At 44.1% G+C, this 14752-nt stretch overlaps 1 protein-coding gene across 1 annotated transcript in view; it reads left to right on the forward strand.

Moving 5' to 3' along the window:
* Window positions 1–3901: 3901 nt before the first annotated feature.
* Window positions 3902–14752, forward strand: part of LOC115200541 (protein FAM189A2) — a 57653-nt gene continuing 46802 nt past the window's right edge. The window contains exons 1-2 of the mRNA XM_029763669.1: window positions 3902–4458; window positions 12502–12558. Of these exons, the coding sequence (XP_029619529.1) occupies window positions 4162–4458; window positions 12502–12558 (354 nt within the window). The 5' untranslated portion in view covers window positions 3902–4161. The remainder of the gene's footprint in view (window positions 4459–12501; window positions 12559–14752) is intronic.

A 14752-nucleotide genomic window follows, 5' to 3' on the forward strand; every position in this document is an offset into this window, starting at 1 on the left:
GGCACACCGGTTTGAGTGTGTCAAGAACTGCAACACTGCTGGGTTTTTCACGCTCAACAGTTTCCTGTGTGTATCAAGAATAGTCCACCACCCAAAGAACATCCAGCCAACTTGACATAACAGTGGGAAGTATTGGAGTCAACATGGGCCAGCATTCCTGTGGAACGCTTTCGACATCTTGTAAAGTCCATTCCCCGACAAATTCTGTAGACAAAAGAGGGTCAACTCAATATTAGAAAGGCGTTCCTAATGTTGAGTATACTCAGTGTACTTTGAGTGTGTGTATATAATATAGATATACACTACCGTTCAAAACTTTGGGGTCACTTAGAAATGTCCTTGTTTTTGTCCATTAAAATAACATAAAATGTATCAGAAATATAGTGTAGACATTGTTAATGTTGTAAATGACTATTGTACCTGGAAACGGCAGATTTTTTTGTGGAATATCTACACAGGCGTGTTATCAGCAATCATCACTCCTCTGTTCCAATGGCACTTTGTGTTATTAAATCCAAATGTATCTGTTGGATGGTGGGTGTAGCTGGTGCATGAAGTCAGGCGCAGGAGAGCAGAATGAATGAGCAACGTACTTTACTCAAAGTAATAAACGGTAATCAATTACGCACGGGTGTAAACAGCATCCGTCGAAAACCAGCCATAACGTACCGAATGAACATAGAAACAATCACGCACAAAAACATGGGGGAAACAGAGGGTTAAATATATGAACATCTAATTGGGGAATGAAACCAGTTGTGTAGAAAAGAAAGACAAAACAAATGGAAAATGAAAGGTGGATCGGTGATGGCTAGAAGACCGGTGACGTCGACCGCCGAACGCCGCCCGAACAAGGAGAGGGACCGACTTCGGCGGAAGTAGTGACAGTATCACATTTAAAGGCTAATTGATCATTAGAAACCCTTTTGCAATTTTGTTAGCACAGCTAAAAACTGTTGTGCTGATTAAGGAAGCAGTAAAACTGACCTTCTTTAGACTAGTTGAGTATCTGGAGCAACAGCATTTGTGGGTTCGATTACAGGCTCAAAATGGCCAGAAACAAAGACCCTTCTTCTGAAACTCATCAGTGTATTCTTGTTCTGAGAAATGAAGGCTATTCCATGCGAGAAATTGCCAAGAAACTGAAGATCTCGTACAACGCTGTGTAATACTCCCTTCACAGAACAGCGCAAACTGGCTCTAACCAGAATAGAAAGAGGAGTGGGAGGCCATGGTGCACAATTGAGCAAGAGGACAAGTACATTAGAGTGACTAGTTTGAGAAACAGACGCCTCACAAGTCCTCAACTGGCAGCTTCATTAAATAGTACCCTCAAAACACCAGTCTCAATGTCAAGAGGTGATTCCCGGATGCTGGCCTTCTAGGCAGAGTTGCAAAGATAAAGCCATATCTCAGACTGGCTAATAAAAATAAAAGATTAAGAGGGGTAAAAGAACATAGACACTGGACAGAGGAACTCTGTCTAGAAGGTCAGCATCCTGGAGTCGCCTCTTCACTGTTGCCGTTGAGACTGGTGTTTTTGCGTTTTTTGCGTCTGCACTTTCAAAGTTCTTGAAATCTTCTGTATTAACTGACGTTTGTGTCTTAAAGTAATATTGGACTGTAGTTTCTCTTTGCTTATTTGAGCTGTTCTTGCCATAATATTGACTTGGTCTTTTTCCAAATAGGGCTATCTTCTGTATACCAACCCTACCTTGTCACAACACAACTGATTGGCTCGAACGCATTAAGAAGGAAAGAAATTCCACAAATTCACTTTTAACAAGGCACACCTGTTAATTGAAATGCATTCCAGGTGACTACCTCATGAAGCTGGTTGAGAGAATGCCAGGAATATGCAAAGCTGTCATCAAGGCAAAGGGTGGCTACTCTGACATATATCAAATATAAATATATTTTGATTTGTTTAACACTTTTTCTTTAGAACATGATTCCATATGTATTATTTCATAGTTTTGATGGTTTCACTTTTATTCTACAATGTAGAAAATAGTAAAAATAAAGAAAAAACCTTGAATGAATAGGTGTGTCCAAACTTGTCCCTGGTCCTGTATGTCTGTATGTGTGTATGTACACTACATGACCGAAAGTATGTAGACACCTGCTCGTCGAACATCTCATTCCAAAATCATGGACATTAATGTAGAGTTGTTCCCCCCTTTGCTGCTATAACAGCCTCCACTTTTCTGGGAAGGCTTTCCACTAGATGTTGGAACATTGCTGCGGGGACTTGCTGCCATTCAACCACAAGAGCATTAGTGAGGTTGGGCATTTAGGCCTGGCTCGCAGTCTGCGTTCCAATTCATCCCAAAGGCGTTTGATAGGGTTGAGGTCAGGACTCTGTGCAGGTCAATCAAGTTCTTCCACACCGATCTCGACAAATCATTTCTGTATGGACCTCACTTTGTGCACGGGGCATTGTCATGCTGAAACAGGAAAGGGCCTTCCCCAAACTGTTGCCACAAAGTTGGAAGCACTGAATCATCTAGAATGCCATTGTATGCTGTAGCGTTACAATTTCCAGAACCATGAAAAACAGCCCCAGACCATTATTCCTTCTCCATCAAACTTTACAGTTGGCACTAAGCATTCGGGCAGGTAGTGTTCTCCTGGCATCCGCTAAACCCAGATTGGTCCTTCGGACTGCTAGATGGTGAAGCGGGATTCATCGCTCCGTAGAATGCATTTCCACTGTTCCACAGTCCAATGGTGGCGAGCTTTACACCACTACAGCCGATGCTTGGCATTGCGCATGGTGATCTTAGGCTTGTGTGAGGCTGCTCGATCATGGAAACCCATTTCATGAAGCTCCAGACGAACAGTTATTGTGCTGACGTTTCTTCCAGAGGCAGTTTGGAACTCAGTAGTGAGTGTTGCAACCGAGGACAGATGATTTTTACGCGCTACGGGCTTCAGCACTCGGCGGTCTCGTTCTGTGAGCTTGTGTGGGCTACCACTTTGCAGCTGAGCCATTGTTGCTCCTAGACGTTTCCACTTTACAATAACAGCACTTACAATTGACCAGGGCAGCTCTAGCAGGGCATAAATTTGACTAACTGACTTGTTGGAAAGGTGGCATCCTATGACGGTGCCATGTTGAAAGTAACTGAGCTCTTCAGTAAAGACATTTTACTGCCAATGTATGTCTATGGAGATTGCATGGCTGTGTGCTAGATTTTATACACCTGTCAACAACTTGTGTTGCTGAAATAGCCGAATCCACTAATGTGAAGGGGTTACTATATACTTGTATATAGTGTATGTATGCATCTATGTGTTTATGTGTGTCTTTCAGAGGGTTTGGGTTTAAAGCTGAAGTCACATTTCGGTTGGACCTTGTGTGCAATTGACCAATAAAATGATCCTAATCTTAATACGTTCTTTTACCAGAACTTCAGCTACTGTTAACATTAGTGTTGTACGTGTAAACAGGTTATACATATTACAGACTGTCATCTCAACAAATGTTGCTCTGTAAGGGTAGGGGAGTGAGATTAGGTCAAATCAAATGTTATTGTTCACATACACATGGTTAGCAGATGTTATTGCGAGTGTAGCGAAAAATGCTTGTGCTTCTAGTTCCCGACAGTGCAGTAATATCTAACATGTAATCTACCAATTCCACAACTACCTAATACGCACATATTTTTATTTAGTTAAGTTGTCATCAAAACACAATAAGACGTAGCCTAATGAATCTCCTTTATCAATTAATTTTCCGTACAAATAATGACGACGGCCTTGACTCAAAGTAAAAATCTACCTGCAGAAGTAAGAATGAAATCATTGATTCATTTAACAGCGAAATATCCCCTCTCGGCCCTCAACACTTGGTCATAACAGTCGGGGTCGGAGATGTGTGGCCTATTCCCACGCACCCCCCGCCTCTCCTCCACCGCCCTTCTTGTGCCTCTGCCAAAATATGTGAAACGCAATCCTAGCCCTGGTCACAGAGAGCAGTTATTTTAAAACTTCAAACTCAGCCACCTCGATAATGACGCTAAGATCCACGAAGTCAACGGACAGATCTCCGCTTTAATTTGGGAACTAAACTAAAATGATCCACCGCCTCCTCGCTTGGAGTTCACCTTCGATCCACGTTCGTTAGTTCGCTGTCCTTTCTCCGCTAGCGCGTCTCCAATGTCTCTCCCGGTAGTTCTCCCCGGATCGTGTTGCCCTGTAACCAGGGTTCCGCTGGCCTCTCAGTTGACAGACCCGACGTTCAGGAGCCGGCCGCCCCGCTGCATATCTGCCTCTCGCATGCCTGGTTCTCAGTCCAGGCTGCTCCCAGCGCTGCTCCCCGGCCGCCCGCTGCTCTCCCTCGGATTACTGCAGCTGGTTCTCGGCTGCTCCATGGTCGCGCTCTCCTTCGGAGCTCTCTCCCTCAGTAGCTCTCCACCCATCCGAAACTCATGCCCTTTCTGGGCTGGGTCTTCAGTGAGTATAGTTACATTCTAGGTTTATTAACATCACCCACACATAATGAATGAATAAGAAGGCAGTATTTGAATGAGTCTCCGTGTTCTTGGTCTATGATAGGACATATGACTCTATCAACAGGTCGTGTAGCAATTCTGGAACTATTACGCAAATCACACTCTGGTTATGGGATTTAGCCAATCAAATCCACCAGAAACAGACATGGTCGAGCTCTAGCCTGGTGTCGTATCTAGATGCTATTTTAGATTGTCCCGTAGCATAAGGCTACTTGTGTGTTGACATTTGACATTATTTTAGGGTGGTTTATGTTGGTAACCCCTGCAGTTAGATACTATGTGTGTGGACCAGATTATGTCAGAAATAACTGGGTAGAAGTTTAAATCCAAATCTGTTTCTTTATAAATCAGTCAGTCCAAATAAGGGACTACTACTGTCCTATTGTCATGCATGTCAGTATCAGGGTCAAGGGTCAAGGGTTATAACCTAGTTATTACTCACCATTTCCTGGTCTGTGACTGTCTTCACCCCCAGGAAGCTAATCTCATATCACCACATTTTCTCAGAGAACATTATGACTAATATTTCTCTTGGAAAACACATTCTGAACCAGACCCGGAGCTTTGACATTTATTTCTCCAGGATGTCCATCTCGGGTGATGTCCTAAATGGTACCCTATTCCCTACATAGTGTAATCTTTCTGGACCCTGGTCAAAAGTAGTGCACTAAATAATAGGGAATAGGGTGTTATTGTGGGTCTTTCTCCATCTTGGTTTATATAATAGTGTAGTAAAAGTCTATTGTTGAGCATCCCTTCCTGCTGCCTGATACACATCTCCTCTCAGACACATCGATTCTAACCTGGTTATATGGAGAAACCTTATCGCCTCACGAGTCCTAAAATACTTTAGAATGCTCTCCCTTTCTCTGCAACAGACTGATCTCAGCTCACCCATGCTTTAGTTTAGAGAAGACAGAGAATTGTAGCCTACAATAGAGTTTAGAGAAGACAGAGCTACAGTGTAAGGACCAATTAGAAACATTTTACATAGACCTAACTAGTAGTATGGATTCACTTGTTAAGAATCTACATAGGCCTTATAAAGGGTTCATTAAGCATTGAACATTGTTGTTCTTTTAAAATGGGACTGTGCATTGTACAATGACTTTTCTAACATCTCTAAGACTTTAACCCAGAGGTTACATGCTTGTCTAGCTACTACTGCTACTCAGACTAAATACAATGGTGACTGCCAGGCCTGCCAAACCCCAAAATAATGCCAGTGTTTAGTCCTAATCTGTTCAGTCACTGTGACAGACCACTTCAGTTGGGCGTGTTAGACTCTTTCAGTTTCATCACAAAATACTTCTGGAGAGAAACGGACATTTTGCACATTCTACTGGTAGCAAACAGATTGAGCACAATTTGTGTTTTTTGTTGTTGTTGTTCTTCCCAAGAATGTGAAATTATTAAAGAGTATTTTGAGATATTGTAAGCTTTTCCCACTGATCTATAGGGTCTACTGTAGGTTTTTCACACTGATCTATAGGGTCTACTGTAGGGTCTTCACACTGATCTATAGGGTCTACTGTAGGGTTTTCCCACTGATCTATAGGGTCTACTGTAGGGTTTTCCCACTGATCTATAGGGTCTACTGTAGGGTTTTCACACTGATCTATAAGGTCTACTGTAGGGTTTTCACACTGATCTATAGGGTCTACTGTAGGGTTTTCCCACTGATCTATAGGGTCTACTGTAGGGTCTTCACACTGATCTATAGGGTCTACTGTAGGGTTTTCACACTGATCTATAGGGTCTACTGTAGGGTTTTCACACTGATCTATAGGGTCTACTGTAGGGTTTTCACACTGATCTATAGGGTCTACTGTAGGGTTTTCACACTGATCTATAGGGTCTACTGTAGGGTTTTCACACTGATCTATAGGGTCTACTGTAGGGTTTTCACACTGATCTATAGGGTCTACTATAGGGTTTTAACACTGATCTATAGGGTCTACTGTAGGGTTTTCCCACTGATCTATAGGGTCTACTGTAGGGTTTTCACACTGATCTATAGGGCCTACTGTAGGGTTTTCACACTGATCTATAGGGTCTACTGTAGGGTTTTCACACTGATCTATAGGGTCTACTGTAGGGTTTTCACACTGATCTATAAGGCTACTGTAGGGTTTTCACACTGATCTATAGGGTCTACTGTAGGGTTTTCACACTGCTCTATAGGGTCTACTGTAGGGTTTTAACACTGATCTATAGGGTCTACTGTAGGGTTTTCACACTGATCTATAGGGTCTACTGTAAGGTTTTCCCACTGATCTATAGGGTCTACTGTAGGGTTTTCACACTGATCTATAGGGTCTACTGTAGGGTTTTCACACTGATCTATAGGGTCTACTGTAGGGTTTTCACACTGATCTATAAGGCCTACTGTAGGGTTTTCACACTGATCTATAGGGTCTACTGTAGGGTTTTCACACTGATCTATAGGGACTACTTTAAGGGGGTGTATATTTCTCTTGGTCTAGTAGTAGACCAATGTGCTTCTACATTTGTGAAAAGTGAATAATATTGTGTGAAAGACATGGCAAATTCTCCTGTTTAAAGTGCTTTTTTTAATGTCCACCAGCAAATCACTCCTCAGCCAACATACCGACTCACGCAGCATACTGCCATGTTCCAGGAAATCTGGGAGTCACGGTCTGTTGAGTGACTCTGTAGTTATTGTTGGGAAGTGTGGTGCTGTAGCCTTCACAGGAAGCTGAAGGAAGCAGACACTCTCTGCTTTGGTTCATTATGTCAGAGTAAGTCAGAAAACATTCACACAACATTCAGAAAACATTCATTCAACCTTAGACAACATTCACACAGTTTTCAGACAACTTTTTAACAACATTCCAATAACCTTAAACAACATTCCCACAACCTTAGACAACATCCACACAACATTTACACAATCTTATATTTGACAACATTCCCACAAGTCGATATTGACCTCAGCTGAACCTAAACAACCCTAATTGAAAACGTACTTCACATGGACTTGAAGAATCTATAGGTGAAACTCTCTGAAATGGATATCATACTGTAACATTCCAATGACAAGCAGGTCAGCTCAGTCCATACAATAACTATTAGTGGTGAGACTCATATATGCTCAGCGGGGGCGCAGCGGTCTAAGGCACTGCCTCTCAGTGTAAGCGGTGTCACTACAGTCCCTGGTTCGAATCCAGGCTGAATCACATCCGGCCGTGATTGGGAGTCCCATAGGGCGGCGCACAATTGGCCCAGCGTCGTCCGGGGTAGGCTGTCTTTGTAAATAACAATGTGTTTTTAACTGACTTGCCTACTTAAATAAAATAATATATATGCAGCAGCCACATATTGAGTCAGTTATGCACTGGATGAGGTGGGGTGATGGGAGAGGAGAGACGAGGATGCAGAGAGAGGCTACGTCTCAAATGGCATCCTATTCACTCTACTCCCATGAGACTCTGGTCAATATAGTGCACTATGTAGGGGATAGGACTCTGGTCAATATAGGGGATAGGGCTCTGGTCAATGTAGTGCATTATGTAGGGGATAGGGCTCTGGTCAATATAGTGCACTATATAGGGAGTGGAGTGCAAACGGAGTAGGCACACCTGGAGAAGCAAGATTCCATCCCCCAAAACCCCCTGCAGCGGCTCCGTCAGTGAGTCCTGTCACTAGATGATAATTTATTACCAGTGGATTTAATCATGTGGATTGGCCTGGCTTGATAAGAATCTGGTCAGAGTATTAGGAGGAGGAGAAGTCTCTCAGTTGGTCTTCTCTTGAGAGAGACATTTTATCAGTACTTGAATTAACAGGCCTGTTTCTGGTGGTATTGGAAACTACTTGGATCATACTACTACCTACTAGAAGAGTAGGTCCCTCTGTCCTTTTTTTAGATAATCAGATCCACTGGGACTATAGAGATCATCCAGATATAGGCCTGTGTGCGTCTGTGTCCCTGTGTATATGAAAGGTGGTTCCAGTCCCTGTGTGTATGAAAGGTGGTTCCAGCCCCTGTGTATATGAAAGGTGGTTCCAGTCCCTGTGTGTATGAAAGGTGGTTCCAGTCCCTGTGTATATGAAAGATGGTTCCAGTCCCTGTGTATATGAAAGGTGGTTCCAGTCCCTGTGTGTATGAAAGGTGGTTCCAGTCCCTGTGTATATGAAAGGTGGTTCCAGCCCCTGTGTGTATGAAAGGTGGTTCCAGTCCCTGTGTGTATGAAAGGTGGTTTCAGTCCCTGTGTATATGAAAGGTGGTTCCATCCCCTGTGTGTATGAAAGGTGGTTCCAGTCCCTGTGTATATGAAAGGTGGTTCCAGTCCCTGTGTATATGAAAGGTGGTTCCAGTCCCTGTGTATATGAAAGGTGGTTCCAGTCCCTGTGTATATGAAAGGTGGTTTCAGTCCCTGTGTATATGAAAGGTGGTTCCAGTCCCTGTGTATATGAAAGGTGGTTCCAGTCCCTGTGTATATGAAAGGTGGTTCCAGCCCCTGTGTCGGTAGTGTCAGATAGTTCAGATATCCAGAGCCATATCAGAACCACAATGAAGGAGCTGGGTAGAACAGGAAGCACCAGGATTTAGAGCACACGCATTGATACCAGAGGATAATTTGTTAGTCCCCATGAGGTCAAATGCTATTTCTAGGGGGTTTAGGGTTAAGGTTAGAATAAGTGTTAGGGTTAGAATTACATTAAGGGTTAGGAGCTAGGGTTAGTTTTGGGGTTTGAGTTTATTTTATTTTTACAGGGACAGTGCACATTAATCAACGTTTCAGTAAAAGTGCTGGTTTTAGCCAGCCGGCTAATTTTCAACCGCAGTCCCTGGGCAGGTTATTAAAAACAATTACAATATAGACAATCATTGAGCAGTGAGCACACGCAGAGCAACATAGGACAAGCAAGACATAGCATACAGACAGAGCAACATAGGACAAGCAAGACATAGCATACAGATAGAGCAACATAAGACAAGCAAGATGTAGCATACAGACAGAGCAACGTAGGACAAGCAAGACGTAGCATACAGACAGAGCAAAGTAGGACAAGCAAGATGTAGCATACAGACAGAGCAACGTAGGACAAGCAAGACGTAGCATACAGACAGAGCAACGTAGGACAAGCAAGACGTAGCATACAGACAGAGCAACATAAGACAAGCAAGATGTAGCATACAGACAGAGCAACATAAATCAAATCAAATCAAATTTATTTATATAGCCCTTCGTATATCAGCTGAAATCTCAAAGTGCTGTACAGAAACCCAGCCTAAAACCCCAAACAGCATGCAATGCATGTGAAAGAAGCACGGTGGCTAGGAAAAACTCCCTAGGAAAAACTCCCTAGAAAGGCCAAAAACCTAGGAAGAAACCTAGAGAGGAACCAGGCTATGAGGGGTGGCCAGTCCTCTTCTGGCTGTGCCGGGTGGATATTATAACAGAACATGGTCAAGATGTTAAAATGTTCATAAATGACCAGCATGGTCAAATAATAATAATCATAGTAGTTGTCGAGGGTGCAACAAGCACGTCCGGTGAACAGGTCAGGGTTCCGTAGCCGCAGGCAGAACAGTGGGAACTGGAGCAGCAGCATGGACAGGTGAACTGGGGACAGCAAGGAGTCATCATGCCAGGTAATCCCGAGGCATGGTCCTAGGGCTCAGGTCCTCCGAGAGAAAGAAAGAAAGAGAGAAAGAGAGAATTAGAGAGAGCATATTTAAATTCACACAGGACACCGGATAAGACAAGAGAATACTCCAGATGTAACAGACTGACCCTAGCCCCCGACACAAACTACTGCAGCATAAATACTGGAGGCTGAGACAGGAGGGATCAGAAGACACTGTGGCCCCATCCGATGATACCCCCGGACAGGGCCAAACAGGCAGGATATAACCCCACCCACTTTGCCAAAGCACAGCCCCCACACCACTAGAGGGATGTCTACAACCACCAACTTACCGTCCGAAGACAAGGCCGAGTATAGCCCACAAAGATCTCCGCCATGGCACAACCCAAGGGGGGGGCACCAACCCAGACAGGAAGACCACGTCAGTGACTCAACCCACTCAAGTGACGCACCCCTCCCATGGACGGCATGGAAGACATAACATAAGACAAGCAAGACGTAGCATACAGACAGAGCAACGTAGGACAAGCAAGATGTAGCATACAGACAGAGCAACATAGAACAAAAAGCAACAAGACAAAATCCATAAAAGCAACAAAGTGTTTCCACATCTCACAAGCTACAGACAACAGACAACATGGAAAGCGGCAATACACAGCTAGGGATTATATTCACAAATCTGATTGGCCTTTAGCCATGTCTTCATGCATTTTGTGAAAGTGTGATATGTGGTGCAGTTATGTGTGTCTGGTGGCAGTGTATTCCAGACATGGGAAGCTCTCACAGAGAAAGCGGATTTACTAAAGGTGCTTTTCCTTAAGGGAACTATACAGTCACCTCTCATGGCAGACCTTGTGGATCTGCTGCCATATGTTTGGGTTTTCTGTTTAACAACAATACTGAGTGGAGGGGGAGCCAGGCCATTTAGGATCTTGAATACAAGACATGCGTTGGTGTATTGCACAAGATTTTCCCAACTCAGGAGCTCATGCTTTCTGATGATGTAACAGTGATGATGGCTATTGGGCTTCCTATCAAGCACTTTGAGAGCCTGTTTGTAGACAGACTAAATAGGTTTTAATGTTGTATAGCAAGCTTAGGCCCAACTAGTCAAGCAGTATGTTAAGTGGGGGAGTATCATAGATTTGAAGTACAGTTTTGCTACCTCTGTAGTCAAACAATTTCGTATGAATCGGAAATTAGCTAGGTTGAATTTGGTTATTTGAATTACCTTTTTCACCTGCTTTTTAAAAGAGAGGTTGGAATCAAGTATGATGCCAAGGTACTTATTAAAATCAGATACCACTTGGAGCTTCTCCCTTGACACATAGACATCTGTCTCAGTCAGTAGCATCTGTTGCCCTCTTTGTGAAGAACATGCAGACAGTTTATTTTCACATAAAGATTCAAACATGAGTCACTAAGCCACTTTGTAACCTGGACCATTACAGTAGTGAGTTCTTGTGCAGCTTGTTGTTTGCTCTTTGCATGCACATATATCACTGTATCATCTGCATACATTTGAACTTCAGACCCAGTACAGACAGAAGGCAGATCATTAATGTACAGGCTGAACAGGAGGGGCCCCATTATTGACCCTTGGGGCACACCCACATCATAGCTAAGAGTGGGTTGCTCACTCTGACACACTGAGTTCTGCCTTCAAGGTATGATTTCATCCATCTCAAGGCATCGAGGGAAAAGTTGAACTTGGACAATTTTGTGATGAGAATCTCATGGTTAACAGTATCAAAAGCCTTCCTTAGGTCCAGAAACACAGTCCCAACAACATCCGCTTTGTCCATCTTGGACTTCACATTTTCCAGAAGAAAGCAGTTGGCTGTTTCTGTGGAGTCCTTCGCTCTGAAGCCAAACTGTTAGGAGCTAGGGTTAGGTTTAAGGTTAAGTTTAGTTTTAGGGTTAGGGTTAAGAGCTAGGGTTAGGTTTAAGGTTAGGGTTAGGAGCTAGGGTTAGGTTTTTGGGTTAAGGTCAGGGTTAGGGTTAAGGTTAAGTTTAGGGTTTGGGTAATAGTACGGGTTAGGGTTAGGGGTTAGGGGTTAGGGAAAATAGGATTTTGAATGGGACTGAATTGTGTGTCCCCTCAAGGTTAGCTGTACAAGACTGTGTGTGTGTGTGTGTGTGTGTGTGTGTGTGTGTGTGTGTGTGTGTGTGTGTGTGTGTGTGTGTGTGTGTGTGTGTGTTCATTAATGTCTGTGTGTGTGTTCATTAATGTGTGTGGTTGTGGGTGAGTTTTATGTCTGTATGCCCGTGGTATACAGGATGTATTGCTGACTGGTGTCTGTATGCCCGTGGTATACAGGATGTATTGCTGACTGGTGTCTGTGTTCTTCTTGTTCTCCTCCAGGTGATTCTGTCAGGGATCGTTGGCCTCACAACATGGAGGAGACCCATGCTGCTGCTGGTAGGCCATACATCACAGACATTTACTGTATATATAATATACACTGCTCAAAAAAATAAAGGGAACACTTAAACAACACAATGTAACTCCAAGTCAATCACACTTCTGTGAAATCAAACTGTCCACTTAGGAAGCAACACTGATTGACAATAAATTTCACATGCTGTTGTGCAAATGGAATAGACAACAGGTGGAAATTATAGGCAATTAGCAAGACACCCCCAATAAAGGAGTGGTTCTGCAGGTGGGGACCACAGACCACTTCTCAGTTCCTATGCTTCCTGGCTGAAGTTTTGGTCACTTTTGAATGCTGGCGGTGCTTTCACTCTAGTGGTAGCATGAGACAGAGTCTACAACCCACACAAATGGCTCAGGTAGTGCAGCTCATCCAGGATGGCACATCAATGCGAACTGTGGCAAGAAGGTTTGCTGTGTCTGTCAGCGTAGTGTCCAGAGCATGGAGGCGCTACCAGGAGAGAGGCCAGTACATCAGGAGATGTGGAGGAGGCCGTAGGAGGGCAACAACCCAGCAGCAGGACCGCTACCTCCGCCTTTGTGCAAGGAGGAGCAGGAGAAGCACTGCCAGAGCCCTGCAAAATGACCTCCAGCAGGCCACAAATGTGCATGTGTCTGCTCAAACGGTCAGAAACAGACTCCATGAGGGTGGTATGAGGGCCCGACATCCACAGGTGGGGGTTGTGCTTACAGCCCAACACCGTGCAGGACGTTTGGCATTTGCCAGAGAACACCAAGATTGGCAAATTCGCCACTGGCGCCCTGTGCTCTTCACAGATGAAAGCAGGTTCACACTGAGCACATGTGACAGACGTGACAGAGTCTGGAGACGCCGTGGAGAACGTTCTGCTGCCTGCAACATCCTCCAGCATGACCGGTTTGGCGGTGGGTCAGTCATTGTGTGGGGTGGCATTTCTTTGGGGGGCCGCACAGCCCTCCATGTGCTCGCCAGAGGTTTCCTGACTGCCATTAGGTACCGAGATGAGATCCTCAGACCCCTTGTGAGACCATATGCTGGTGCGGTTGGCCCTGGGTTCCTCCTAATGCAAGACAATGCTAGACCTCATGTGGCTGGAGTGTGTCACCAGTTCCTGCAAGAGGAAGGCATTGATGCTATGGACTGGCCCGCCCGTTCCCCAGACCTGAATCCAATTGAGCACATCTGGGACATCATGTCTCGCTCCATCCACCAACGCCACGTTGCACCACAGACTGTCCAGGAGTTGGCGGATGCTTTAGTCCAGGTCTGGGAGGAGATCCCTCAGGAGACCATCCGCCACCTCATCAGGAGCATGCCCAGGCGTTGTAGGGAGGTCATACAGGCACGTGGAGGCCACACACACTACTGAGCCTCATTTTGACTTGTTTTAAGGACATTACATCAAAGTTGGATCAGCCTGTAGTGTGGTTTTCCACTTTAATTTTGAGTGTGACTCCAAATCCAGACCTCCATGGGTTGATAAATTGGATTTCCATTGATTATTTTTGTGTGATTTTGTTGTCAGCACATTCAACTGTGTAAAGAAAAAAGTATTTAATAAGATTATTTCTTTCATTCAGATCTTTGATGTGTTGTTTAAGTGTTCCCTTTATTTTTTTGAGCAGTATATATATATATATATATATATATGTATATATATATGAGAGAACTGTACTGTATGTATATACACGAGGAGCTGTGGTATATGGCAAATATACCACGGCTAAGGACTGTTCTTAAGCACGACGCAACACAGAGTGCCTGGACACAGCCCTTAGCCGTGGTATATTGGCCATATATCACAACCTCCCGAGGTGCCTTATTGCTATTATAAACTGGTTACCAATGTAATTAGAGCAGTAAAAGGTTTTGTCATACCCGTGGTATACTGTCTGATAGGGTTCAAACCAGCACAGTTTATAGTTGTTTATGTTACATGATTACGACAACAAAGGATTCAACGTCTATATGAACTGAACAGTGAGAATCTACAAGCCTGCAGGAAGGCTATATATGTCCAGGGATATCCCAGAAACAGCCCTGTCAACAGACCATCATGTTCCTCTAGTTAAATTAATACAACCATTTTGCCGCTGTGTTTTGTGATTACGATCTACTCGTCGTCACATCCTGAGAACGCCATCCATGTAGCCATAGAGGTTTGGTTTGGTCTATTCTGTGGTGCCATGAAAAACAGCT

This window comes from Salmo trutta, chromosome 9, assembly GCF_901001165.1.
Source record: "Salmo trutta chromosome 9, fSalTru1.1, whole genome shotgun sequence".
Classification (NCBI taxonomy): domain Eukaryota; kingdom Metazoa; phylum Chordata; class Actinopteri; order Salmoniformes; family Salmonidae; genus Salmo; species Salmo trutta.